Source organism: Lepisosteus oculatus, chromosome 11 (assembly GCF_040954835.1).
Source record: "Lepisosteus oculatus isolate fLepOcu1 chromosome 11, fLepOcu1.hap2, whole genome shotgun sequence".
Classification (NCBI taxonomy): Eukaryota; Metazoa; Chordata; class Actinopteri; order Semionotiformes; family Lepisosteidae; genus Lepisosteus; species Lepisosteus oculatus.
In genome coordinates, this window is record NC_090706.1 from 13945438 (window position 1) to 13969997 (window position 24560).

At 53.3% G+C, this 24560-nt stretch overlaps 1 protein-coding gene and 1 long non-coding RNA gene across 3 annotated transcripts in view; one reads left to right on the top strand and one right to left on the bottom strand.

The window, feature by feature from the left end:
* Window positions 1-6384, top strand: part of LOC138241825 (uncharacterized) — a 22796-nt gene extending 16412 nt beyond the window's left edge. Inside the window, exons 1-5 of one of the 2 annotated variants that reach the window (XR_011191084.1) lie at window positions 3794-3870; window positions 4545-4573; window positions 4985-5163; window positions 5645-5701; window positions 6043-6384. This is a non-coding gene — a long non-coding RNA (uncharacterized lncRNA). Of the gene's footprint in view, window positions 1-3793; window positions 3871-4544; window positions 4574-4984; window positions 5164-5644; window positions 5702-6042 lie in introns of those variants that run through there. The other variant, XR_011191085.1, reaches the window with a different exon arrangement.
* Window positions 6385-7689: 1305 nt separating this feature from the next.
* mcoln1a (mucolipin TRP cation channel 1a) lies at window positions 7690-23829 on the bottom strand. The gene is made up of 14 exons (XM_069195694.1): window positions 23251-23829; window positions 18191-18432; window positions 17093-17260; window positions 16806-16962; window positions 15885-15963; window positions 14668-14764; window positions 13812-13911; window positions 13333-13439; window positions 12339-12488; window positions 12121-12222; window positions 11896-12018; window positions 11146-11352; window positions 10069-10199; window positions 7690-9965 (listed from the first exon to the last, which is right to left on the bottom strand). Exons 1-14 carry the CDS (start codon window positions 23294-23296, stop codon window positions 9929-9931), a joined length of 1746 nt encoding a protein of 581 aa, XP_069051795.1. The 5' UTR covers window positions 23297-23829; the 3' UTR covers window positions 7690-9928.
* Window positions 23830-24560: the final 731 nt, after the last annotated feature.

Genomic DNA, 24560 nt, shown 5'->3' on the forward strand with positions numbered 1-24560 from the left:
TCCACTTACGTGCCCGGCCCTTCCCGACCGCCGCGTCCGGCCCGCTCCCTCGGGCTCCCCCGGGCCCCTGTACGCACCCGGCCCTTCCTGACCGCCGCGTCCGGCCCGCTCCCTAGGGCCCCTGTACGCACCCGGCCCTTCCCGACCGCCGCGTCCAGGTGATGGAGACTAAGACACTCCATAATCCCTGCAGCACGCCGGGTTCACGGTCGTTATTCCTAGTTAATGATCACATTGTGGACTGTATCGACGCCCCGCTCGGAGAGAGGAAACGAAACAGAAAGCCGCAGTGACTACTTCTTCATGTCTGCCCAACCGCAGCGTCACTCGCCTGTCTCTTTGCCAAGTCATCATGCTCCCATCATGCTCCCATGTCTTGCTCACCAGTGCCTTCGACAAGTCCCTCACGTCTAACGAGAGGGAGCGTCTTCTCCCTTTCTCTGCTCGGGGAGCAGCCTGACTCTGAAAGCTCTCGGCCGGTCGGACTCGGCCACGACCCACAGCTCCCTGAGCGATCCTGGCTTCCTGCTCTCCCACGCCGCCTGCGGCTGGAAGGAGGCTGGGTCCGCCCACTCACCCGACGCCAGAGTGGCGAATCGGCCCCAGAGCCAGCTGGGCGGGGACCAGGCCGGAGGCAGGTTTGTGGCCCCAGAGAGACTGTTCGATTTTTAAGAACTTTATTTTCCTTTCACAAAAAAAAATACAGGACATCACAAATTAGAAAGCTTTACATTAATATACAGACTTAAAACAGTATATATGATCACATCTCATTACATTTTGACACGGTACCAGTTACATAGCAACAATTTCTTTTTTTCTGGTGCAAATCACATTCTTAGTTAAACATGATAATGTTTCTCACAGTTTCCTGAGATATTGACCTATGCTCTCTATTTCCCACAGATTTTCTGCTTCCTCCCTCCCTTCTCCCCACAGATCTCTGAGGTAATAGTTCTCTCGGGTGATGAACAGGGCCAGGCTACCTGCTGCCTTGACTGGGACCTCGATGCCTTTGAACAGCCCCATGTTCCTCACTCTCCACAGGGCGTCTTTCCCACTGTTCACCACGGCCCAGATCCTGTCAAACACGTCAGGAGGAAGTTTGACAGGAGAGATGCCGTATATGACGAAAGCAGCGGTCAGGGTAAATTGGGGCGAGAGAGCTTGCAACCAATCTTCAAACTGTGCCCAGAAGGCCTTAGCAAAAAAGCAGGACCACAGGAGATGGGTCACAGTCTCCTCCGCGCCGCAGCCCACCCTAACGCAGCAAGGTCTGGGGGTGAGGCCCCTACGGTACAAGAAAGTTCGGACCGGTAAGCGCTGGTGGACGACAGAGAGACGGGGGTCTTGTCCTGTCAGCTACAGAGCTGCGCAGTTGGCCAGGAGAGAAAGGAGGATCACCATGTGGGGGAGCTATGACTCGAGGTCATGGGGGCAACGACAGTGCATAACTCCAGTGGGGGCAGCTGCCTGTTAGAATATTTTAATATTACCCCCCCTGTCGAAGTAACCAGACTCGTACTCACAGCTACCTTCTTCTCACTGGTCTTCTTGGTTTTCAGACAGGGACGTTCTGGTCCTTTAACACAGTCGGGGGCTGTGGCAGGTCAAAATCCAAATTAATATGCAAAGATAACAACGCTACTTATCGCGCATTATCTTCTAACAACATGCTGGCTGTGAGCTTGGAAGGTCCCAGACATCACTGCTGGCCCATGTCGCGACTGGCAGGTGTGTCTGTGTGCGGGGGGCCATCACAATATTGCATCCTGCCAGAACTCACAATACAACTATTGTGACCCTGAAATATCGACTAATGTATATAAAAGATACATTTTTGGAAGATGTTTAAGTTTTTGTGATGCATATCACTTATTTATGTACTTTTATTTTAACTAACCTAATAAATATACTAGTTATATTATATTTGATCAGCACCTCCCAGGAGGTCAATAAGACTAGTATATTGCTTACAGTACAGTACAATTTATCAAGCACAGTCCTTTGGACTAAGCTTGATCAATTCAAATTTTGTTAGCATAGCACTTTACATCAGCTTTAGAGATTTGCAGTTGCTTGTTATTATTATTATTATTATCATTATTATTATTATTATTATTATAGGGAGCCTCTAACGAAAGTTAAAGCTCCTGGATCGGCTCAGGGAGAGACTTTGGAGCACAGTGCCCAGGGCCCACGACACGTTTAAGGCCTACGAAGGAGTCAACACTGAACACTAGTGACTAACGAAAAGGACCACCGCGTCCGGCCCGCTCCGCCGGGCCCCTGTACGCGCCCCGGCCCTTCCTGACCTCTAACGAGAGGGAGCGTCTTCTCCCTTTCTCTGCTCGGGGAGCAGCCTGACTCTGAAAGCTCTCGGCCGGTCGGCTTAGGGGGACGAGCTCTGGTGAGGACTCGGCCACGACCCACAGCTCCCTGAGCGATCCTGGCTTCCTGCTCTCCCACGCCGCCTGCGGCTGGAAGGAGGCTGGGTCCGCCCACTCACCCGACGCCAGAGTGGCGAATCGGCCCCAGAGCTCTTACATTGATGGGGATGTGATTTATTTGGGGGGGTTACCGGGTTTAATTTCGACTTGTGTCTTTAAAAACCGTTCCAAACATCCCCCGTTGACTATGAGCTTGAATCCTTCTTGAGCATGCAGTACTCCTGGGAATCCTGATGTTCCAACAGTACAGCCGAGAGCAAGCTTATCTTCAGCTACAGGGGGCTGCGGGGTCCCAGGGGAGAGAGGGAAGATGGGGAGACCCCTTACAATACGGTGTCCCCAAAGTGCAAAGCACCAATTCTTTTGCACCAAGAGGAGTAGGGCGATACCTTCTGTTAAAGTCAATGCTCGTTTAGATGGGACAGTCTTATTGCATATCGCAAGATATGAATGTAGTATTAATTCCCGATGAAATAAAGTACCATTTTCACAAGTCGGAATTCTTAGGCACAGCCCTCAGTGGACAGTCTTCTAAAGTCTAAGAAAAGATGACTGCAGTAAAAAACACTGCACCAATGCAATGCTAACTCCTTCAACATCCTTTTGACTTACGTGACCATCGTGTTGGTTTGGTTTCGTTTTCATTTCTTGGTTAGAAAACCGTCAGCTCTGTTTCCTTTTCTCTCTCTGGGTGTGACACTTCTACAATTCCACGTCACAACACAGAACACGAAGTGCTGTGGTCGTGGGCTTATTTCCAGATCTGTGTTGCTGTCTGCGTGGAGTTTGTATGTTCTCCCCGTGTTCGTGTGGGATTTCTCCCACAGTCCAGAGAGGTGCTGGAGGATTAATTGGATTCTGTGAAAATTGGCCCTGGTGTGAGTGTGTGTCTGTGACTGTGTGCCCTGAGATGGACTGGTGTCCTGTCCAGGGGGTACCCTGCCTTGTGCCCGTTGCTTGCTGGGATAGGCTCCAGCTACCCCGTGACTCTGAATTGGAAGAAGCGGTCTGAGAGTGGATGGGTGTCTGTACTGTAAGCACTGGTCTTATTGACATCCTGGGGGGGTTTCATTAAATATAATACATTATACTGTATTTATTAGTTTAGTTATGATAAAAGTACACAAATATGGCATATATATCACACCAACTTAACAACATTCCAAAGAAGTATTTTATACATTAGTCGATATTTAATGCTCACAGTAGCTGTGTTGTAAGTTATGGCAGGATACAGTTTGTTTAATACCCCTCCCCTCACACGCCTATCAGTCGCGCTCGTCCAGTCAGCACATTGCTAGAAACTATCTTTGCAAACTTTCGGATTGTGAACTGCCACACCCCCGCGACAAGTATAAAAGGAACCCAGAACTCCCCCGTCTGTATTGATGAAAAGACGGGCGATGAAAAGGAGGAAACCGTGAGTATGAGTTTGGTTACTTTTACATGGGTTGACTGGGGTGGGTGCAATGATCATATTCAGTGCTGTCCATCCTCCGGTATACTTCCTTATTTCACTCTTTCGTGAACACTTGTTTTCAAAGCGGGGGAACTGGAACCCGCTCTTGTTGGCGATGAATCAGAAAAAAAGTGTCTGATGTTCAACACATCTGTATATGGAGAACGTTTGTTTGCTACATTGCATGCTATACACTTGGCACAAATAAAAAAAAAACATCTTTCCTCACAAGACTATTGTGAGGCGCTATTATTGTCACAGGTATCGTCTTTGCACATTGTTTATAAAATGGATGAATTAAGTGGGTGTATTCTTCAGATAGTTGCAAAAGAGATTAGAAGTCACCACAGTCGTCGTATCAACTACTGATTTGGTATTGTGTCTTGTAAAGAGAAACGCCGTTTGTTGCTCTGTGAGTTCCTGTCTGGACTTCCTACAAACAGCGCAGTGAAAGACCGCATTCGTTAACCTGTTAACTGCAGGTGTGAGCACCGCAAGATATATACCGAGATAAAGCGCCTTCTTTTGTGTGACGTCACCCTACATCTGCGGTCTCTGACTTGCTGTCTCTAGGGATGGGTTGAAAACAGAGTTGCGGCGTTTCCCTCAACAGATTTTGTGTTTTTTTTTTTAAGGTTAAAAAAGGTAGAAGAGCTTCAACGAGGTAAGTAAAGATGAATTTCCTACTGAGCAAGCATGCCAGCCTGAACGTCAACAGCGTTGCTACTGTGAGCTCTGCTGAATTCCTCAATGTCCTGATCGGAGATATCCTGCTTAGCTCTGAAGAGCTAGCTGTGGTGTATTCCGAGTATTTTCTGCAGCTGCCCTTATTGTGACCTTACTACCCTGTGGACTGTCACAGTTTCACAGCAGGAAAAGAAAGAAAAACTCAGCCGCTGTCTGAATCCATTAATCGGTTCAAGAGTCTCTCCTGCTGCATTCCAGTGTCGGGGCAGATATACCCTTATACACTCTCATCGTCCCCAGTCTCACTCTCCAGCGTGCGGCCTGATCCCAGGACGAGCGGCCCCTCTGCTCCCGGCTGTTGCACTGTTTCTGTTCCGTGTGATTTCAGAAAGAAAGGGTCCCCGGAAGAAAGGGAAACTTGGTCCTCAGGGGCCCACAGCAGGTGCTGTTGGAGCCCCTGAGGACCAGGTCAAAGAAAACCTCATCTGTCCAGAGCGCGCCTGTGTCATCTCCCCAGAGGAAGAAGCAGAGACCAGAGACGGGTCCAGCACACCGAGTATATCCCAGGTACCCTTCCCTCCGCTCTCCTTCCCTGCATCCGCCCGCGCGCTTCAGGGAGGAGGGGCGCCTGTGATCCACGCTGGGCCTGGCCGAGCTCACGCACGCAGCAGCGACCACCTGGAGGAGATCCCAGCATCGGTGAACTACAGCGCTGCCGATGGGCCAGACAGGCCTAGCGGCTCCTGTCGCTTACAGCCTTTCTCCTGTTCTCATGTCCTTGCCGAACGACGGGGGCAGTTTCATATCAAACCTGGTCATCAGTGATTTTGTGCAATAAGCATGCTAGCAGGGTACACAGCAACAGCCAGCGGGAATCAGTCTGGGGGTGTAGGAATGGATGAAGAACAAATATCTGCCTCTGCTCAGATTGTCAATCCAAGCCCGGCACAGGGTGTGAGGGCTTGAGTCTAGGAGGTGGCCCTCTGCTGCCAGAAGGACTGAACTGCAGCTTTTCTGTGAATTCAATCCTCCTTCTGTAATGATGCAGATGACAAAGCAGGAAGGCGAACATCAGGAAGAAGAAGAAGATATTTCAGAACTAAAGGTAAATCTGGACCTTTCTGTATGTGAGCCTCAGTGCTGCAGTAACCCACAAAGTGAAACCAAATCTTCTAAAACATACACCCAGAAATATAGCTAAATTCTATATACTGTATGGCAATGACTTGGGTTTTGGAAGATTGAAAGATAGTATAGATAATATACTCTTTGAAACGTTTGGTATGTTCATTGCGTGTGTAGTGCCAAAACTGGAGAAACATTTTCTTGCAACACAAGTGAGCAGTACTGTGCCGTGTGTCTGTGTGGCCAGCAGTCTCCCTGTACAGCACTGGTGGCAGAGGCAGTTCACTTCGGGATATTAATCCTCTTCTCTTCTCTTGACAGGCTGGGGAGATACACAGATGGCCTTGTCTTATTTTACCTACCCGTTATAAAAAAAATAATTTCTTTTTAACTCCTAATCCAAGTGAATCTCTACATTTGTATTTGGGAGAAAAATATATTGTTATTGAGCCAAATTCAAATAAAATAGTTGAATTTATATTATGTTATAATTGGAATAGCACTCATTTGGAATCAGCAAAACTATTCCAGAAAAACCTGACCTTAGTATTCCGATCTGAAGCCAATATTCCTTCAGAAACAGTAGACATAGCCGAGTATGAAGATGTAGATGTATATGAATATAAAACTCGAAACAAAATAAAGATTAAAGCATTAAACTTTGTTAATGAGGCCAGTTATACATTAATTTTAAAAATGTTAATTTCCAAAAAGGACAAAAAAGATATTTATTTTAGGGTTAAAGATTTTGTAATGCGCCTGAACCCTGAAAATCTCTATATAGAACCATGGGGTACAACAGATGAAGGAAAAACCTGGCACTGGAAATACAAAGACCTAATTTATGATAGTCGTAAAATTGCTTCTGGTAGAAACTTTAGTCAAGCCTTGAACGTGCTGGTCAGGGGGGATTTCGATAAAAGACAGGATAGCTTTAGTAATGTCAATATTCATGAGGTTGTGGCTATGCTTGCGGTCTTGATTTCCGAAGCAATTCGAAACCCCAGCACTTATTACATCAACTTGATCATGATGAGATGGAATCTCAAGTGGAAGGAGTTCAAGGACCGTCACCCCATGGTTCAGGGAGGGTCGTGGAAAAATCAGAAGACCTATTTTAATAGTGGCGAAAATATTGATGAGGAATTTGACCCCCCAGATAAAGTGTCACAAAGATTTCTTACAATTATTAATAAATATATGGAAGAATATAAATACTTGCATTCTTATGAATGTCGAGAGGAACCCGTTAAGGTCGTTTGCAGGAGTGCGGGAGAGAGGTCAGGTTCTAATGAAGGTGGCGGAGAGGTAGAATCGGAGGGTAGTTGGAGGGACTTAGCTGGGGGACAGGACGCCCAAACCCCCCTCGCTCCAGCGAGGACTGAGCCGGGGGGGGTTGCAAGAGGAAGTCCTGGGTGCGAAACTTACTGTTTATACAGTACGTAAGAGAGGAAGTGTGTGAGATTAGAATCTAACCCTGCTCCCGAACTTCTCCTATAAACTCCATCTTAAGTAGGGCGCCCCAAGATCCCCAAGTTTTTTTCTTCATTTTTCCAAGAAAATTGTTCTCCCCCCCCCCAAGTATTGTGTTTTATGATACATTAAACATTCTCCCAGAAAACTGAGTCTGATGCTTTTTTTCTTCTCATCTCTAGTGAAAGTGTATGATCACAATACGGTAACAACCCTGGCTGAAAAACAAGGACATCTTTATTAGCTACACCCCATGTAGGGACAACGGTCTTGAGGGACAGCCCTGTAAAGACCCCCCTTGAGAAACAGACCCTAGAAATCCCCCCCCCCCCCCAAAGAACAACCCAGCCAGAGACTCCCCCTAGAGTCCCCCCCGAGGAACCCCTAGAAATCCTCCCCCTTCACGAAGAGCCCCACAGCGCCCAGGTCCCAGCCCTCCAGGAGCTGCACTGGAACAGAGATCCCCAGAAACGAAGCCAAGAGCCGGGCTGGAGGGTCCTTTAAAAAGTGCTTTTAATTCGATGAAAGGCTGGGGGAGCGCACAGGTCTGTCTCCCCCAGCGCGAGGCAGGTCTCCCGCGTGTGCAACGACCTCCTACAACAACTCTGACGTCTTACAATAAAAACAGAAAACGCGAAATTAAACATTAGAATTCAGCAACACAGGAGGAGAAACACCTCCCCCTAGAAGCGGCTGAGTTGACAGCTGACATCCTGACAGTGACAGGAAGCGACAGAGAATTGCAGCGCAGGCACAGACCGTACCTCTGTACACCTCGGTGTTCGCTGTACACATAAATATATTTACACACACTACTACACTCCTGACACAAAGAGAAGGCTCCGTCTCTCTCCGTGGTCCGAGCACTCGGAGCCTGTTGTGCGTTTCAGAAGAAAAGAAGATCTGTGCTCCCAAATGGATCGGACACCTGTGGAGGTGCTACTTCAGCTACAGTCAAAGGGGCACTCACTCCCTCTGAATCCCGACTGGATCAGCCAGCAGGGGGCGCTCACTCCCTCTGAATCCCGACTGGATCAGTCAGCAGGGCACTCACTCTCTCTAAATCCCAACTGGATCAGCAGGGGGTGCTCACTCCCCACGAATCCCAAGCAGATCAGTCAATGTTGAGTTACTCACTCCGAATCCCAGTTGAGGTGTTATCCAGGCTCCACGGGTTCCAGCCTGGGTCACATCAGTGTGTGGAGCCTTGTCTGCACTTCCTCCTCCTCATTGTGGGGTAGTGGGGTGCCCCTGCAAGCTGAGACACAGCTTGGTGGGGTTGTTAATAGCAAAGAACAATGGCAATTGTAAAGTAAAACAAATACAAAACAAGGGAGATGCGGTCAGTTCTCATGAATCCATGATTCAGATGATCACAGAAGGGTGATGGCAGTCTCGAGCCACCCCTCCCCCCAAAACAAGAAGTCCCCAAACTCCCCCCCCCCCCCATCTGCTTACTCCCAGCCTCTGACTCTGCGAGTAGTTCCCCTGACAGGTCAACTGCTGATCAGACAGGTCTTGTGTAACAGGTGCTCTGTGAGCGATTAGAAGGCCTTGCACACTTTGAGCCACTACTCAGGTCTGCATGAGGGAGGTGGATGATGGCCACCCATCCCGTCTGGCAGCTTTCACCCACAAGAGGTGATGATGGTCACTCTTGCGGTCACTCCTTTATTTCCGGATTTATAGATTGCACTGCTGACTTCGTTACTGAATGAGAAATTCTTCTGGGTCTCCACTGTCTGTCCATCATTTAGACCCAGAGGTGCCATGATGGCCTGCATCTACCCCTACTCTCAGGTTTCTCACTGGTCACAGGAGCGAGGATCAGCTCAGGATCTTGCTTGCTGTTGCCCGAACCATCTGGTGTCATCCAGTGTTTACAGATTAAAAAATTAAAAAACAACCCCCCCCCCATAATGAACAATTCAAGCTCTACTGCTACAGAAATTTACCTTCTGCCATACAGGGATCAGAGGGACCCAAGAGGCAAACTGGCCATGGGACTAGACATACACACAAAGAACAAAGACCAAAAACAAAAATAATACTTTAAAATTAAGGGAACTGGATTAGACGCCCACTGCATGGCAGTGTATTCCACTCCAGGCACTAGCAGCTGCAGGAGCAGGAAGAGGTCTGTGTAGACGTGTGGAGCAGCACTGAAGGAGTGCTCAAGGGTCAGAGGTCGACTCTGGCTCTGACCTCCGACCCGGAAGAACTCCCAAGGGTCTGTTAGCTGTGAAGGCGCTCTAGAGGATGAGGAGGGAAAGGGGATTCGCTCACTCACTGAGCTCTAAGCGACAGGCTAGCTGCTGGGCAGGTTGGTCCAGGACTGACTGGACGTTTCAGGTCACTCGCCCACAGGTGCAATTTCATAAAAGAGAGTCGGCCTGCAGCTGGAAAACCTGGAGCGGATCAGAACACTGAACCTGGAGTCTAGTCTGCTTCCCTTAAATAAAATAGAACAAAAAGAAATAAAATAACGTCCACGGGGAATAAAGACATCCTGCTTCTCTACCGTCCCTGTGCATGGCCTGGGAAGGGGATTAAGTTTAAAAGGAGATGCAGGGCAGGGAGAGCTCCCACACGCGTGCTCTGTGTGAGCGGGCAGTGTGTCGAGGCAGGTGTGTTGGCATGTGGTCGGCGTGTCGCAGGGAGGGGCCGCTTCTCTTCCAGCGTCAGCGCACTGCAGTGTCCAGCAAGGCACTCCAGCCCCAGCCAGCAGCCCCAGTCAGTTCACCAGGAGCACGTCCTCGTACGTCGTGGTTCTGGAACCAGAGAACACACAGCCACCGGTTCTGACATCAACAGGCCCGTTTCTACTGGAGAGGCACCATGCATGAGCACACGCACACACGCACGTGCGCTCACCTGTCACAGCAGCAGAAGATGGAGCAGGCCGAGGTGTCCAGCCCCCGGAACTTCCCGGATCCGGGCGTGTCCGTGCACTTGGCGATGAAGGCCTGCAGGTCCGTGATGTGGGCAGTCTCCATGGTCTGGTGCTGGAGACAGAGAGAGAGCGAGAGAGTGAGGGAGCAGAAGGGGTGACTTTTACCCCCCTACCTACCCAAACCGCACGTCATCTGCCTCTCCTCCTCCCTCTACATAGCCTCTCGCACTGTCTCCTCCCTCTTCCCACTGCCCTCTCCCTCCCCCTTCTACCCCCTCTCCCTCCGTCCACTCCCTCCCCTCTCTCCGTCCACAACCTCCCCTCCCCTTCCCCTCCTTGTCCACTCTCTCCCCCTCCGCCCTCCCTGTCTACTCCCTCTCCTCTTCCCCCCCTCTCTCCGTCCACTCCCTCCCCTTCCCCTCCGCCCTTCCTGTCCACTCCCTCTCCTCTTCCTCCCCTCTCTCCGTCCACTCCCTCCCCTCCCCCTCCTTGTCCACTCTCTCCCCCTCCGCCCTCCCTGTCTACTCCCTCTCCACTCCCTCCCCTCTCTCCGTCCACTCCCTCCCCTCCCCCTCCTTGTCCACTCTCTCCCCCTCCGCCCTCCCTGTCTACTCCCTCTCCACTCCCTCCCCTCTCTCCGTCCACTCCCTCCCCTCCCCCTCCTTGTCCACTCTCTCCCCCTCCACCCTCCCTGTCTACTCCCTCTCCTCTCCCTCCCCTCTCTCCGTCCACTCCCTCCCCTCCCCCTCCGCCTCCTTGTCCACTCCCTCCCCTCCCCTCCCCCTCCGCCTTCTTGTCCACTCTCTCCCCCTCCACCCTCCCTGTCTACTCCCTCTCCTCTCCCTCCCCTCTCTCCGTCCACTCCCTCCCCTCCCCCTCCGCCTCCTTGTCCACTCCCTCCCCTCCCCTCCCCCTCCCCCTCCGCCTTCTTGTCCACTCTCTCCCCCTCCGCCCTCCCTGTCTACTCCCTCTCCTCTCCCTCCCCTCTCTCCGTCCACTCCCTCCCCTCCCCCTCCGCCTCCTTGTCCACTCTCTCCCCTCTCCCTGTCCTACTGTACCTTGATGCACTCATAGGCGCCGGTGATGAGTGCGATGAAGAGGCTGAGCACCATGTAGATGAAGAGGGAGATGAAGGTGTACAAGTACACCTGGCTGAACCACCACACCAGCAGGCTGCTGTCCTGCATCTCGGCGAAGGTCACGAACATGTCGTCCCCGTTGATGAGGGAGAACAGGCACTCCGACACCATGGACAGTGTGCGGAACTGCAGGCACACAGGGGGAGGAGGAGCCATGACTGGGACTGCTGCTGTGGAGGGTTGTGCGGTGTTCTTATGCAGTGTTGTGTTACCTTGACGTGGTAGGGCCCCAGCACTGTGCTGAAATTCATAAGTGAGACTGGACTGCGTGCAGCGTTGTGCAGCGTTGTGCAGCATTGTACTACCTTGATGTGGTAGGGCCCCAGCACTGTGCTGATATTCGTCAGTGAGACTGGACTGTGTGCTGCTGTGCAGTGTTGTGCAGTGTTGTGTTACCTTGACGTGGTAGGGGCCCAGCACTGTGCTGATATTCGTCAGTGAGACTGGACTGTGTGCTGCTGTGCAGTGTTGTGCAGTGTTGTGTTACCTTGACGTGGTAGGGCCCCAGCACTGTGCTGATATTCGTCAGTGAGACTGGACTGTGTGCTGCTGTGCAGTGTTGTGCAGCGTTGTGTTACCTTGACGTGGTAGGGCCCCAGCACTGTGCTGAAATTCATTAGTGAGACTGGACTGTGTGCTGCTGTGCAGTGTTGTGCAGTGTTGCGTTACCTTGACGTGGTAGGGCCCCAGCACGATCCAGCCACAGAAGCAGTAGCCCAGGTAGATGACGGCGGCGCAGCAGCAGAAACGGATGACGTTGGGGAAGGCGGCCCTGAGGGTGATGATCAGGATCTGATCCGGGCGGACAGGACAGGGGAGAAAGAGCGGGTCAGCTAGAGACGGGAAACCCGACGGGCCAGTCCGGGACCGACACGGCGACGCTCACGCACTCACGTTGTACTTCTGGAAGAAGCTGAGGTACCGGATGACCCCGACCCACACCAGCAGGGTGGACGTTCCCAGCAGGATCCCGCACACATCATAGGAGGACAGGTTCTGTTAGAGACAGGGAGACCGAGCCGACCCATCAGCAGAGCCCTGTCGGGACCAAGCGAGCCAATCAGCTCGCAGGCGGAGAAGCCTAACGAGCTGGGTCCAGTAACGAGGCTGACCTTAGACTCGATGCCGATCTTGATGCAGCTGCCCACGATGATCAGGATGTCACTGATGACCAGCAGGATGTACCAGCCGTTCACAAACTCCAGCCTGTCCTCCCAGCACACCCCGCGCCCCAGCTGCTCGCGGAAGAACCGCGCAAACTCCTGGACACCGCAGCGGAGAGGGAGCAGAGCACACTGGTCAGCGAATACACCCCCAACACTGCTCCACTCGAGAACACACCCCCAACACTGCTCTCCCCAAGAACACACACCCAACACTGCTCTCCCCGAGAACTCACACCCAACACTGCACTCCCCAAGAACACACCCCCAACACTGCTCCGCTCGAGAACACACCCCCAACACTGCTCTCCCCGAGAACACCCCCCCAACACTGCTCCGCTCGAGAACACCCCCCCAACACTGCTCCGCTCGAGAACACACCCCCAACACTGCTCCGCTCGAGAACACACCCCCAACACTGCACTCCCCAAGAACACACCCCCAACACTGCTCCGCTCGAGAACACACCCCCAACACTGCTCCGCTCGAGAACACACCCCCAACACTGCTCTCTCCGAGAACACACCCCCAACACTGCTCTCCCCAAGAAAACACCCAACACTGCTCCGCTCGAGAACACACCCCCAACACTGCTCTCCCCGAGAACACACCCAACACTGCTCCGCTCGAGAACACACACCCAACACTGCCCGCTCGAGAACACACACCCAACACTGCCCGCTCGAGAACACACACCCAACACTGCTCTCCCCGAGAACACCCCCCCAACACTGCTCTCTCCGAGAACACACCCCCAACACTGCTCCGCTCGAGAACACACCCCCAACACTGCCCGCTCGAGAACACCCCCCCAACACTGCTCTCTCCGAGAACACACCCCCAACACTGCTCCGCTCGAGAACACACCCCCAACACTGCCCGCTCGAGGCCCTAATAAGCTGGTCAGCAGTGTCAGCGTCTGTGGCGCCCCCAGTCTGGGTACCTGCTGCAGCAGCACTCCCCGCAGGATGGACCGGCCGCACAGCAGCAGGGACAGCACACACACGATCACCACGATCACGTCGAACGCCAGGCGCGTGTAGTTCTCTGCTGCGGGGAGGACGGGGAGACGTCAGCAGCCCCTCTGGTCTGGGTGATGTGCAGAGTCAACAGATCTGCGCTTGTGCTTGCGTGTGTGTATTTGCGTGTGCATGTGCATGTATGTGCTCGTCTCTCTCACTCTGTCTGGCCCATTGCTCTCACCACACTCCTTTCTCTTCTGTCACCCTCCTCTTCCCTCTCCCCCTCCTCTCCTGTCTCTTCCCTCTCTCCCCCTCCCCTCTCCCCTCTCTCTCTCTCCTGTCTACTCTCCCCATTTTAACCCCAGTGGTGCCTCTGTACAGATGCCTAGGCTGTGACAGGGTGAACCCCAGGACCCCTGACTGTGTGCCCAGGCTGCGACAGGCCCTGCGCCCCTCTCACCATGTCCAGACACACTGGGGTCTCTGCACTCCTTGATTGTCGCCTCATTGTTGAGGCTGATCTTCACTCTGCCGCTGTGGGCCTTGTTATCGTAGACGATCTGTCAAGGACACAAGGCTCATGAGCATTTACACAAAGTGCACAATGGTACACTTTACTGCAGTACCATGCAATACACAACTGCACTTCACTACAGACACACTACAGTACAGATCTTGCCACTAAACACACTACTGCACTACACTACCATACACTACAGTCCAGATCTTGACACTACACACTACAGTCCAGATCTTGACACTACACACTACTACATTACACTACAGACACACTACAGTACAGATCTTGCCACTAAAGCCACTACTGCACTACACTACCTTACACTACAGTACAGATCTTGACACTACACACTACTGCATTACACTACCATACACTACAGTACAGATCTCGACACTACACACTACAGTTCAGATCTTGACACTACACACTACTACATTACACTACCATACACTACAGTACAGATCTCGACACTACACACTACTGCATTACACTACTACTACACTGCCATACACTACAGACTCACTACAGTACAGATCTCGACACTACACGCTACTGCATTACACTACTACTACACTGCCATACACTACAGACACTACAGTACAGATCTTGACACTAAACACACTACTGCACTACACTACTACTACACTGCCATACACTACAGACACTACAGTAAAGATCTCGACACTACCAACACTCTACTGCACTACACAGATGACAGATGTGCTGGGCGCCGAGAGCTGCACTCCCCTGCGGGTAACAGCACTGTCACACAGGGCCTGCGCTGCGGTCCACTCACTGTGATAGTGAAGGTGTAGCAGTCTGGGATCTCGTTGTTTATTATGGTCTGGATATTGATGGCCTTCAGGCGGAACTGGACCGTGACATTGATGAGCCTGAGACCCAGAGAGAGAGGGGTGCAGAAGGAGGAGAGGGGTGCAGAGGGAGAGGAGAGAGAGGGGTCAAGCAGAGAGAGGGGTGCAGAGGGAGAGAGAGGGGTCAAGCAGAGAGAGGGGTGCAGAGGGAGAGAGAGGGGTCAAGCAGAGAGAGGGGTGCAGAGGGAGAGAGAGGGGTCAAGCAGAGAGAGGGGTGCAGAGGGAGAGAGAGGGGTCAAACAGAGAGAGGGGTGCAGAGGGACAGAGGGGTGCAGAGGGAGAGAGAGGGGTCGAACAGAGAGAGGGGTGCAGAGGGTGAGAGAGGGGTCGAACAGAGAGAGGGGTGCAGAGGGTGAGAGAGGGGTCGAACAGAGAGAGGGGTGCAGAGGGTGAGAGAGGGGTCGAACAGAGAGAGGGGTGCAGAGGGAGAGAGGGGTCGAACAGAGAGAGGGGTGCAGAGGGAGAGAGGGGTCGAACAGAGAGAGGGGTGCAGAGGGAGAGAGGGGTCGAACAGAGAGAGAGGGGGATGGTTAAGCAAATGTGGAAACAATAAAAAAGACAATGCAGGGATACAGAGTTTAAATCAAACCAAAGGACATTATATTAAAACTGACAACAGACTAAGGCAAGGAAGGGCTCGTTCAGAATGCTGTGTATACTATTGGTCCTCATGCTACAGAAAAATCACTGCTGCTCTGGCACCAGTCTGGAAAAGAGCAGGGTGACTCCCAGGGTGTCCTACAATAACAGGTTAGGAGAACTGAGGCTCTTTAGACCTGACGGAGAAGACAATGAAGGGACATGACCGAAGTATTCAAAATCCTTAACACAACCAGCCCAGAGGACCGCCTCAGTCCATACATGAATGAGAGGACACCAGCGGGAACTATGTGGAAGCAGGGGGCACTTCTTTACACAAAGGGAGGTGGGAGTCTGGAACCAGCTACCCAGCCATGTCGTTGAAGCCGGTACCCTGGTTTCCTTCAAGAAACAGCTGGGTGAGACCCTCGGATCAATTGCCCACTAACTGGGTGGACGGCCTCCTCTCCTCTGAAACCCTTTTTTACGTCCTTCTTTGATTACAGGAAACAACAATGTCAAGAAAACACACGACACGTGTCCTCGTGTCCACAAGCCTCACTTGTGAAACTTGAGAGTGAAGTTCTTGTAGCTGTCTGTCAGCAGGTGGGGCGTGGCCAGGGGGTTCACTCCGACACACTCTGCCAGGAAAGAGAGATGGAGACCCACGCGATCAGGGCTGCAGTTTCCCCTCAGCATGGCAGGGGGCAGGGTAAGGGGGTGTGGAACAGGGGGCAGGGTCAGGGTGTGTTGGACAAGGGATGTGGTAAGGGGGTGGGGAACAGGGGGCAGGGTCAGGGGTGTGGGACAAGGGGTGGGGTCAGGGTGTGTGGAACAGGGGGCGGGGTCAGGGTGTGTGGGACAAGGGGTGGGGTAAGGGGGTGGGGAACAGGGGGCAGGGTCAGGGTGTGTGGGACAGGGGGCGGGGTCAGGGTGTGGGGAACAGGGGGCGGGGTCAGGGGTGTGGGGACAAGGGGTGGGGTCAGAGGGTTGGAAACGGGGTGGGGGCAGGGGTTCGGTCAGGGGACGGGTTCAGGGGTGTGGGGACAAGGGGTGGGGTAAGGGGGTGTGGAACAGGGGGGCAGGGCCAAGGGTGTGGGAACAAGGGGTGGGGTCATGGGGCAGGGTCAGGGTTGTGGGGACAAGGGGTTGGGTCAGAGGGCGGGGTCAGGGGTGTGGGGACAAGGGGCGGGGTAAGGGGGTGTGGAACAGGGGGGCAGGGCCAAGGGTGTGGGGACAAGGGGTGGGGTCATGGGGCAGGGTCAGGGTTGTGGGGACAAGGGGTTGGGTCAGAGGGCGGGGTCAGGGGTGTGGGGACAAGGGGCGGGGCAAGGGGGTGTGGCATAGGGGGCGGGGTCAAGGGTGTGGGTACAAGAGGTTGGGTCAGGTGCAGGTTCAGGGGGTGGAGTCAGGGGTCGGGCTGGGGGCAGGGATTGGTGAGAAGGGGAGGGGAGGGAAAGGTGGGCCAGTGGTCGCTACACACCTGTGACTACCCTGGGGTCGATGTTGAAGGTGTCATTCGCTGGGTCAATCCTGCCCCTCTTGTAGTACTGCTGACACAGATAGAGGGCGCTCTCGTTCACGTGCTCCCCAAACACATAGGCATAGCGCCCCACTGTGGTCTCTGGCAGGGCTAGGTACTGCAGGAGAGAGGAGAGACTAAGAACCACTGCAGACTATACGAAACAGACTCCAGTAAAGCTTCCTGCAGGAAGACTACTTAAGCGAGAAGGAGTAAGTCTTTCAGCTACGTGGTTTAGCCAGGGGTACCTGCTCGATGGCATGGTGGATGTGCTCGTACACATCAGTCTGCGTGTACACCGCCAGCGTGTCTTCTGAGCCGTCAGCGTAGTCCTTCAGGAACAGGTGCTTGAAGGACATGGTGTTCTCATCCTTAAACGTGACCACCATCTGATTACTGAGGCCAAAGAACACCAGCTGAGGGAGAGGAGAACAGAGGGGGAGAGAGGAGAGACAGAGGAGAGCGACGGGAGGAGAAGTGAAGGGAACAGAGGAAGAGGAGGGGAGAGGAGGAGGGTGAGGGGAACAGGGAGAGGAGGAGGAAAGTGAGGGAAATGGGGGGAGAGGAGGAGAGAGGAACAGAGGGAGAGGAGAAGAGTGGAGGAAACCAGAGAGAGAGGAGGAGAGAGAGAAAGGAGAGGTGGGGTTATTCAGCGGCTGAGGATCTCAGTGCAGTTTAATAGAACAAGCTGCTCCACACAGCACCCTGCAGGACTGTCCTCCACCCCTTCCAGTCAACACCAAGCCACAGCCCCCCCCAGTGGAGGGGCCAATCATTCTCACGAAAGAGTTTTTACTTCAGCTGCTATTTGTGAACTTGATCTGACATGAAGGGAAAACCATTTTCACTTTAAACAACACTGAAACATTGAAACTCGAGATGATTGAAGACGTTGCCTCAACCGTTATCGGCCCCAAGCTCTGGTGCTTGTATTTGCCACACGTTTTGAAACTCTCAGCTCTGTGGAAGACAGAGCGCAACACAGTCAATTTCAACATCAGGTTTGTTGCTGCGCTTAGTTTTGATCATGGAAAGTGCAGACTAATGTGGTGTAAGGCATATGAAATGAATTCTAATGTTTTATAAGGTGTATGTAATGTGCCATAAGATGCAGTAACGTTAATGGAAGGTATTCTACCATGGATCATACACAGTACTGTCTGTAATGTGCTGAAAGGCACTGTCATGTGCTGTAAGGCGTATGCAATGTGCTGAAATGAACTGTAGTGTGTTGTAAGGTGTATTTAATAGGCTGTAAGATGTGTGTAACGTTAATGGAAGGACAGTATGTAACGTGTTGTAAGGCGTATGCACTGTTAACGGAAGGGATTTGGTAGCTACAGTACCTGCACAGTCACAATGATGATCTTCAGCAGCTGCAGAATTAGTTTGTAGGGCTTGCGGCCCTTGGCGTGGTACTTATCACAGGGGCTCATGAAGAAATACTTCAGCTTCCGGCGAAGAGCCTCCTCCTCCTCCTGCTCGGACCCCAGAGAACCACTTCCTGGGGTCGCCCGAGAGTCCCCCGAGTCGTCACTGTGGCCCTGAGAGCCATACCGGGTCACAGCGGTCAACAGCCTGTCCCTCTCTGACGAGCGGAGGGGGAAGAGAGGAAGACAGAGGGAGATCAATGCAGGCCTTCTGACCAGCTCTGTACAACGGCACAGCGACAGGAGTGCAGCCCCGGGCTGATCAGGACAGAGCAACAGCAGCAGAGACAAAACACCCGCCCAAAGGTCAAAGGTCAAAGGCCAGCCGAACATACACGGCAGTCACACGGAGGCAAAGATCTGGGAAAGATGGAGCTCAGCAGACCGGGAAGAGGAAATGAAATGCCTGCCTGTGAGCACCGGAGGTTACAGCCAGAACGGCAGCACAGAGGCACGCCGGCCGCCCCTGTATCGAACAGCCAAGGTCACTAGACGGCTCACAGCTGGGAGTAGGCCAACAGGCCCCGCCAGATCCTCAACGCTTGTGAGGATCTCAAGCAGCTGCTCCTGGAGAGAAGCCAGGGTATCGGCTGGGCGGCTTGCTCCCCACTCCTACCACTCTGTGTCAAAAGTAGCGCTGCCTGTTCCCAGTTTTAAACGCACGTCTCTCTGGGCTCCCTGGGCCCGTCAGCACGCCCTGGAGGATTGTGTGTTTGTCTGGGGTCCCCCTCCACACGGGGGCTCTACAAAGACTGAGCCCCCCCGACCCTGCTGGTGCCCCGGGAACTGCCCTCTTCGGGACGGGAACCCTGTGCTGCTCAGGGGTGCAGGCAGGGTCTCCGACTACTGCCCATACTGAGATATCAGACATCCCCCCCACCAATCCCACCAGACCAGTCCTCCGCTCCCATATCCAGGAATCTGATCGGGCTCCGGCCCTGATCCGCTGGCTCATTCGTGAGACCAGCCCGAACCCCTTTCCCGCACTCTCAGGTGGAAGCTGTCCGCCGCTGGCATGGCACCACGCCGAGGGCGTTTTACAGGGATGCCAGTTTCTCCGGCTGTGGGCTGTGGTGGAAATCTTTCCCGAAAAAACACGAAACTAACTTTACGACGCACTCGGAATAAAACACACACTGCTGTTCGTAAAACCTGGAGTGGACCAAGTGGCTGAGCACTGGCAGTCAGACTGACAGCACTGTCACACTGGACTGGATCAGGCTGGTGTGTGGTGGGGGTCTGACTGACAGCACTGTCACACCCGGACTGGATCAGGCTGCTGTGCGGTGGGGGTCTGACTGACAGCACTGTCACACCCGGACTGGATCAGGCTGCTGTGTGGTGGGGGTCTGACTGACAGCACTGTCACACCCGGACTGGATCAGGCTGCTGTGTGGTGGGGGTCTGACTGACAGCACTGTCACACCGGACTGGATCAGGCTGCTGTGTGGTGGGGGTCTGACTGACAGCACTGTCACACCTGGACTGGATCAGGCTCTGTATAGAGGAACTGAAAGTACCAGACTTCTGTGCTCTCAGGTCACCGAGATGAATCTCAGTGTGCTACTTTACAGCTATGACCAACATCAGAATGGGGAAGCACATTTCCTGAGCCACACAGTACAACCATCGTATCAAAAATCTGCTTCCTCTTTTACAACAACTGTAGTGTCCAGTCAGTGTGTCTGTATGAACCCCTCTCTCTCAGTGCAGTGTTAATGTACTGGAGTGTCCAGTCAGTGTGTCTGTATGAACCCCTCTCTCTCAGTGCAGTGTTAATGTACTGGAGTGTCCAGTCAGTCAGTGTGTCTGTATGAACCCCTCTCTCTCAGTGCAGTGTTAATGTACTGTAGTGTCCAGTCAGTGTGTCTGTATGAACCCCTCTCTCTTAGTGCAGTGTTAATGTACTGGAGTGTCCAGTCAGTCAGTGTGTCTGTATGAACCCCTCTCTCTCAGTGCAGTGTTAATGTTCTGTAGTGTCCAGTCAGTCAGTGTGTCTGTATGAACCCCTCTCTCTCAGTGCAGTGTTAATGTACTGTAGTGTCCAGTCAGTGTGTCTGTATGAGCCCCTCTCTCTCAGTGCAGTGTTAATGTACTGTAGTGTCCAGTCAGTGTGTCTGTATGAACCCCTCTCTCTCAGTGCAGTGTTAATGTACTGTAGTGTCCAGTCAGTCAGTGTGTCTGTATGAACCCCTCTCTCTCAGTGCAGTGTTAATGTACTGTAGTGTCCAGTCAGTGTGTCTGTATGAACCCCTCTCTCTCAGTGCAGTGTTAATGTACTGTAGTGTCCAGTCAGTGTGTCTGTATGAACCCCTCTCTCTCAGTGCAGTGTTAATGTACTGGAGTGTCCAGTCAGTGTGTCTGTATGAACCCCTCTCTCTCAGTGCAGTGTTAATGTACTGTAGTGTCCAGTCAGTCAGTGTGTCTGTATGAACCCCTCTCTCTCAGTGCAGTGTTAATGTACTGTAGTGTCCAGTCAGTGTGTCTGTATGAACCCCTCTCTCTCAGTGCAGTGTTAATGTACTGTAGTGTCCAGTCAGTGTGTCTGTATGAACCCCTCTCTCTCAGTGCAGTGTTAATGTACTGTAGTGTCCAGTCAGTCAGTGTGTCTGTATGAACCCCTCTCTCTCAGTGCAGTGTTAATGTACTGTAGTGTCCAGTCAGTCAGTGTGTCTGTATGAACCCCTCTCTCTCAGTGCAGTGTTAATGTACTGTAGTGTCCAGTCAGTCAGTGTGTGTGTATTAACCCCCCTGTATTAAACAGAACTATGTCATTACATATTAAACTTCCTGTCTAAATCCCTTTACTGAAAGACAGTTGTATCTGATCAGTGCAGTCAATCCTGGTGTGATAAGAAAACTGGAGTCTTCCCAACAGATATCCTATCTCTCAGGTTTCCATGAGCACAGGAATAAAGAATCCAGACATTCCGGCTGCAGACAGCAGCTCATATCTGCAGCGCCACATTCCACTAACAACCATGACAGCATTAGAAAACCACAATCTGCACCTGCCAGCTGGACCAGCCCAATCCAGGCCTTACTGAGGGACAGTACAGTTCCCAGAATTCCAGGTGCCGAGGTCAGACACGAGCTCAAAACACCAGGCCAGGGACACAGCTCTCACTGACAGCACTGCAGGCTCACAGCAGAGTGAGCGCCCCCTGCAGGAGGGGCACAGCTCTCACTGACAGCACTGCAGGCTCACAGCAGAGTGAGCGCCCCCTGCAGGAGGGGCACAGCTCTCACTGACAGCACTGCAGGCTCACAGCAGAGTGAGCGCCCCCTGCAGGAGGGACACAGCTCTCACTGACAGCACTGCAGGCCCACAGCAGAGTGAGCACCCCCTGCAGGAGGGACACAGCTCTCACTGACAGCACTGCAGGCCCACAGCAGAGTGAGCGCCCCCTGCAGGAGGGACACAGCTCTCACTGACAGCACTGCAGGCTCACAGCAGAGTGAGCGCCCCCTGCAGGAGGGACACAGCTCTCACTGACAGCACTGCAGGCCCACAGCAGAGTGAGCGCCCCCTGCAGGAGGGGCACAGCTCTCACTGACAGCACTGCAGGAGGGACACAGCTCTCACTGACAGCACATCAGGTGTGTGCGCGAGTGTGCGTGGGTGTATCTGGGCACGCGCCAGGTGTGTGCCAGCTCTGTTCCTGCTCCCTGCTGACTTTGTGTTTCTGTTTCGCCGAGAGCTGCCATGAGTTTCGGGGCCCAGCTCACACGGTCCATCATCACGCCAGCGCACCTCTCCTCAGGCTGACCTCCCCGGACCTGCCCTTCCTCGGGAGGAAGACCGCAGGCTGACTCACAGAGGGGGTGCGCTGAGGCAGACGCTCGCTCACTGTTCCCAGGCCAGACCGAGCCGGAGTAATAACAGCGTCTGCGCGCTCCTGCCTGTCGCCCCACACCCAGCAGCCTCAGCGGTTTCATCCGCGGCCCTGGGAAAGGATTTGAAACCAAGGCTGACCTGGAGTCATCATCAACCGCGGAGCACACTCAGCTCCTGGAGAGCAGAGCTGCAGCACACTCAGCTCCGCCGCGCCGCGTCATGAACCTCGTGTGTCAGCAGCAGCGGCCAGTTGGCGGCTTAAAGCCGATACAGCAGGGATCACAGTTAGAGTCAAGACACTCAGGCCACACTGAGGAGCAGTGAGGTCAGATAGAAGCACAGTACAGCCCACAGAGATCAGGGTAAAAGCACAGTCTAGTGTAGTAAAGCCCAGTGAGATCAGGGTAAAAGGACAGTCCGGTACAGTAAAGCCCACAGAGATCAGGGTAAAAGCACAGTCTAGTGTAGTAAAGCCCAGTGAGATCAGGGTAAAAGGACAGTCCGGTACAGTAAAGCCCACAGAGATCAGGGTAAAAGCACAGTCCAGTGCATGAAAGTCCAGTGAGAGCAGGGTAAAAGGACAGTAAAGAGCAATAAAGCCCAGTGAGATCAGGGTAAAAGGACAGTCCAGTGCAGTAAAGCCCAGTGAGATCAGGGTAAAAGGACAGTCCAGTGCAGTAAAGCCCAGTGAGATCAGGGTAAAAGGACAGTAAAGAGCAATAAAGCCCAGTGAGATCAGGGTAAAAGCACAGTCCAGTGCAGTAAACCCTGCAGAGATCAGGGTAAAAGCACAGTCCAGTGCAGTAAAGCCCAGTGAGATCAGGGTAAAAGGACAGTAAACGGATCTTTTTTTTTTACAGAAACCTTGCATAACAATAGCGACACGCTCTCGCGGGAGAAGTAAGGCGAGTCGAGTAAGGCGATCTCGCGCTGCATGAAGCCAGACCCAGCTCGCACGAGCCGAGGTTCTGCGATCCGGACGGTCCGGAGACGCCGGCGGCAGGCGGCGAACTCGTGCGCACGGAAACTCCTGACACAGCAATCCGTGCGAGACAGCGCGAGGTGCCGCCGGGGGAAACCATAGCAACGGGGTGCGAATTAGAGCACAATTAGAGCTGGAACCCATCAGGGCACTAACCTGAGCCGCGGCGGGGGTTGCAGTTTTTACAACCCGCAGAAGCCATCCCCGTTTCTTAAAATACATCAATTACTGTGTTAAAATAAAGACGACTTGAAGGAAAAAAACGACTTCTCTGTCATAAATAAATAAAAAAACAGGAACTGTGGCTCTCTGGGTCCCTTTCTGGCTTAATCTTCACGCGTATATTCACGGTCCCATGAAGACAGTCCGCCCTCTGGCTCCAGCGCAGCAGCGACAGCACGGATGGCCGCTTCCGCGCGGTCATGTGACCCCCCGGCACGTGACCGGGCACGCCCCTCGCCGCTTGCAGACCAGCGCGCGGGGCCGGCTGACGCTGGGCTTTCTCGCGTCTGGCGCGCGGTTGGGTGAGATCCGCTGGACGCGGCGGCCCTTTCGGACCCAGCGCCCTCGGCCGGCTCAGAGCGGTTCTCCTCTGGGGTTTTTTCTATTTTCTCCGGGTGTAGGGGGGGGGAGACGCAATCCTGGGATTTCTGTTTCTCTGCGTTTGGCAACGTGTTGCAAAACGTCTCCGCTTCCCCCTGCCAGTAACACTGCCTGCGTGTGTCGCTCGGATGATTTCAATTTGCCTGTTATCTTAATCGATCCAGGCGAGCAGCGATAGGGATCCATGCAACTGGTCCGGTTTTACAGCGTTCTCGTGTATCACACCGTAACGCCGAGGTCGCTAGCAGATGAAAATGAACAGGAATTCTCCAGCAGGGACAGACGGGGCGCCCCAGGACGCGCCTGTGACGAAACGTCTCAGTGTCGCGAAGGGGAAGTTAGTTTTAAGTAACCTGTCACTGCAATAATTACTTTTTTGGAAGAAGTGACGTTCGTCCACAAGGTTTCTTTTGCGGGTTTTGTAACTGGCGGGGGGGAGGGTGGGGGCATGCTGGTGTGTGTGGAGTCTGCATGTTCTGCATGGAGTCCAAGTGCTTCCCCCAGCTCGGCCTGGGCTGCAGGTGGACTGGTTGTGAGAAATTGTTGGTTTCCAGGGGAACCAGTAGTGGATCTGGTCTGTAGGGATCCCAGCAGCAGCAGGGAGTAGGGCTGTGCTGACCCCAGCTGTCCTGGGTCAGTCCCACTCGGGGTTCCTACAGTCCTCCCTGCTCTCCCTTCAGCCAAGGCCCTGACTCCGCGGTCAGTAAAGACCCCAGGGCACTGTTCGTGAGAGGAGGGGTGTGCTGACCCCAGTGTCCTGGATCAGTCCCACCAGGTCAGTCTGCTGCCCCCCTTCCTGTATCTCACCCCTGCCCCTGACCTGTACTGTGTGCCCCCCCAGGGGGAGGACAAGGGTGAGATAT

Coding starts and splice junctions, on each gene's coding strand:
- mcoln1a (XM_069195694.1), bottom strand. CDS start 23,296: ATGGCTTCTGCGGGTTGTAAAAACTGCAACCCCCGCCGCGGCTCAG. Junction 18,433..23,250: donor CAACCCCCGCCGCGGCTCAG/GTTAGTGCCCTG, acceptor TCCGCTCGTCAG/AGAGGGACAGGCTGTTGACC. Junction 10,200..11,145: donor GCGCCTATGAGTGCATCAAG/GTACAGTAGGAC, acceptor CTCTGTCTCCAG/CACCAGACCATGGAGACTGC.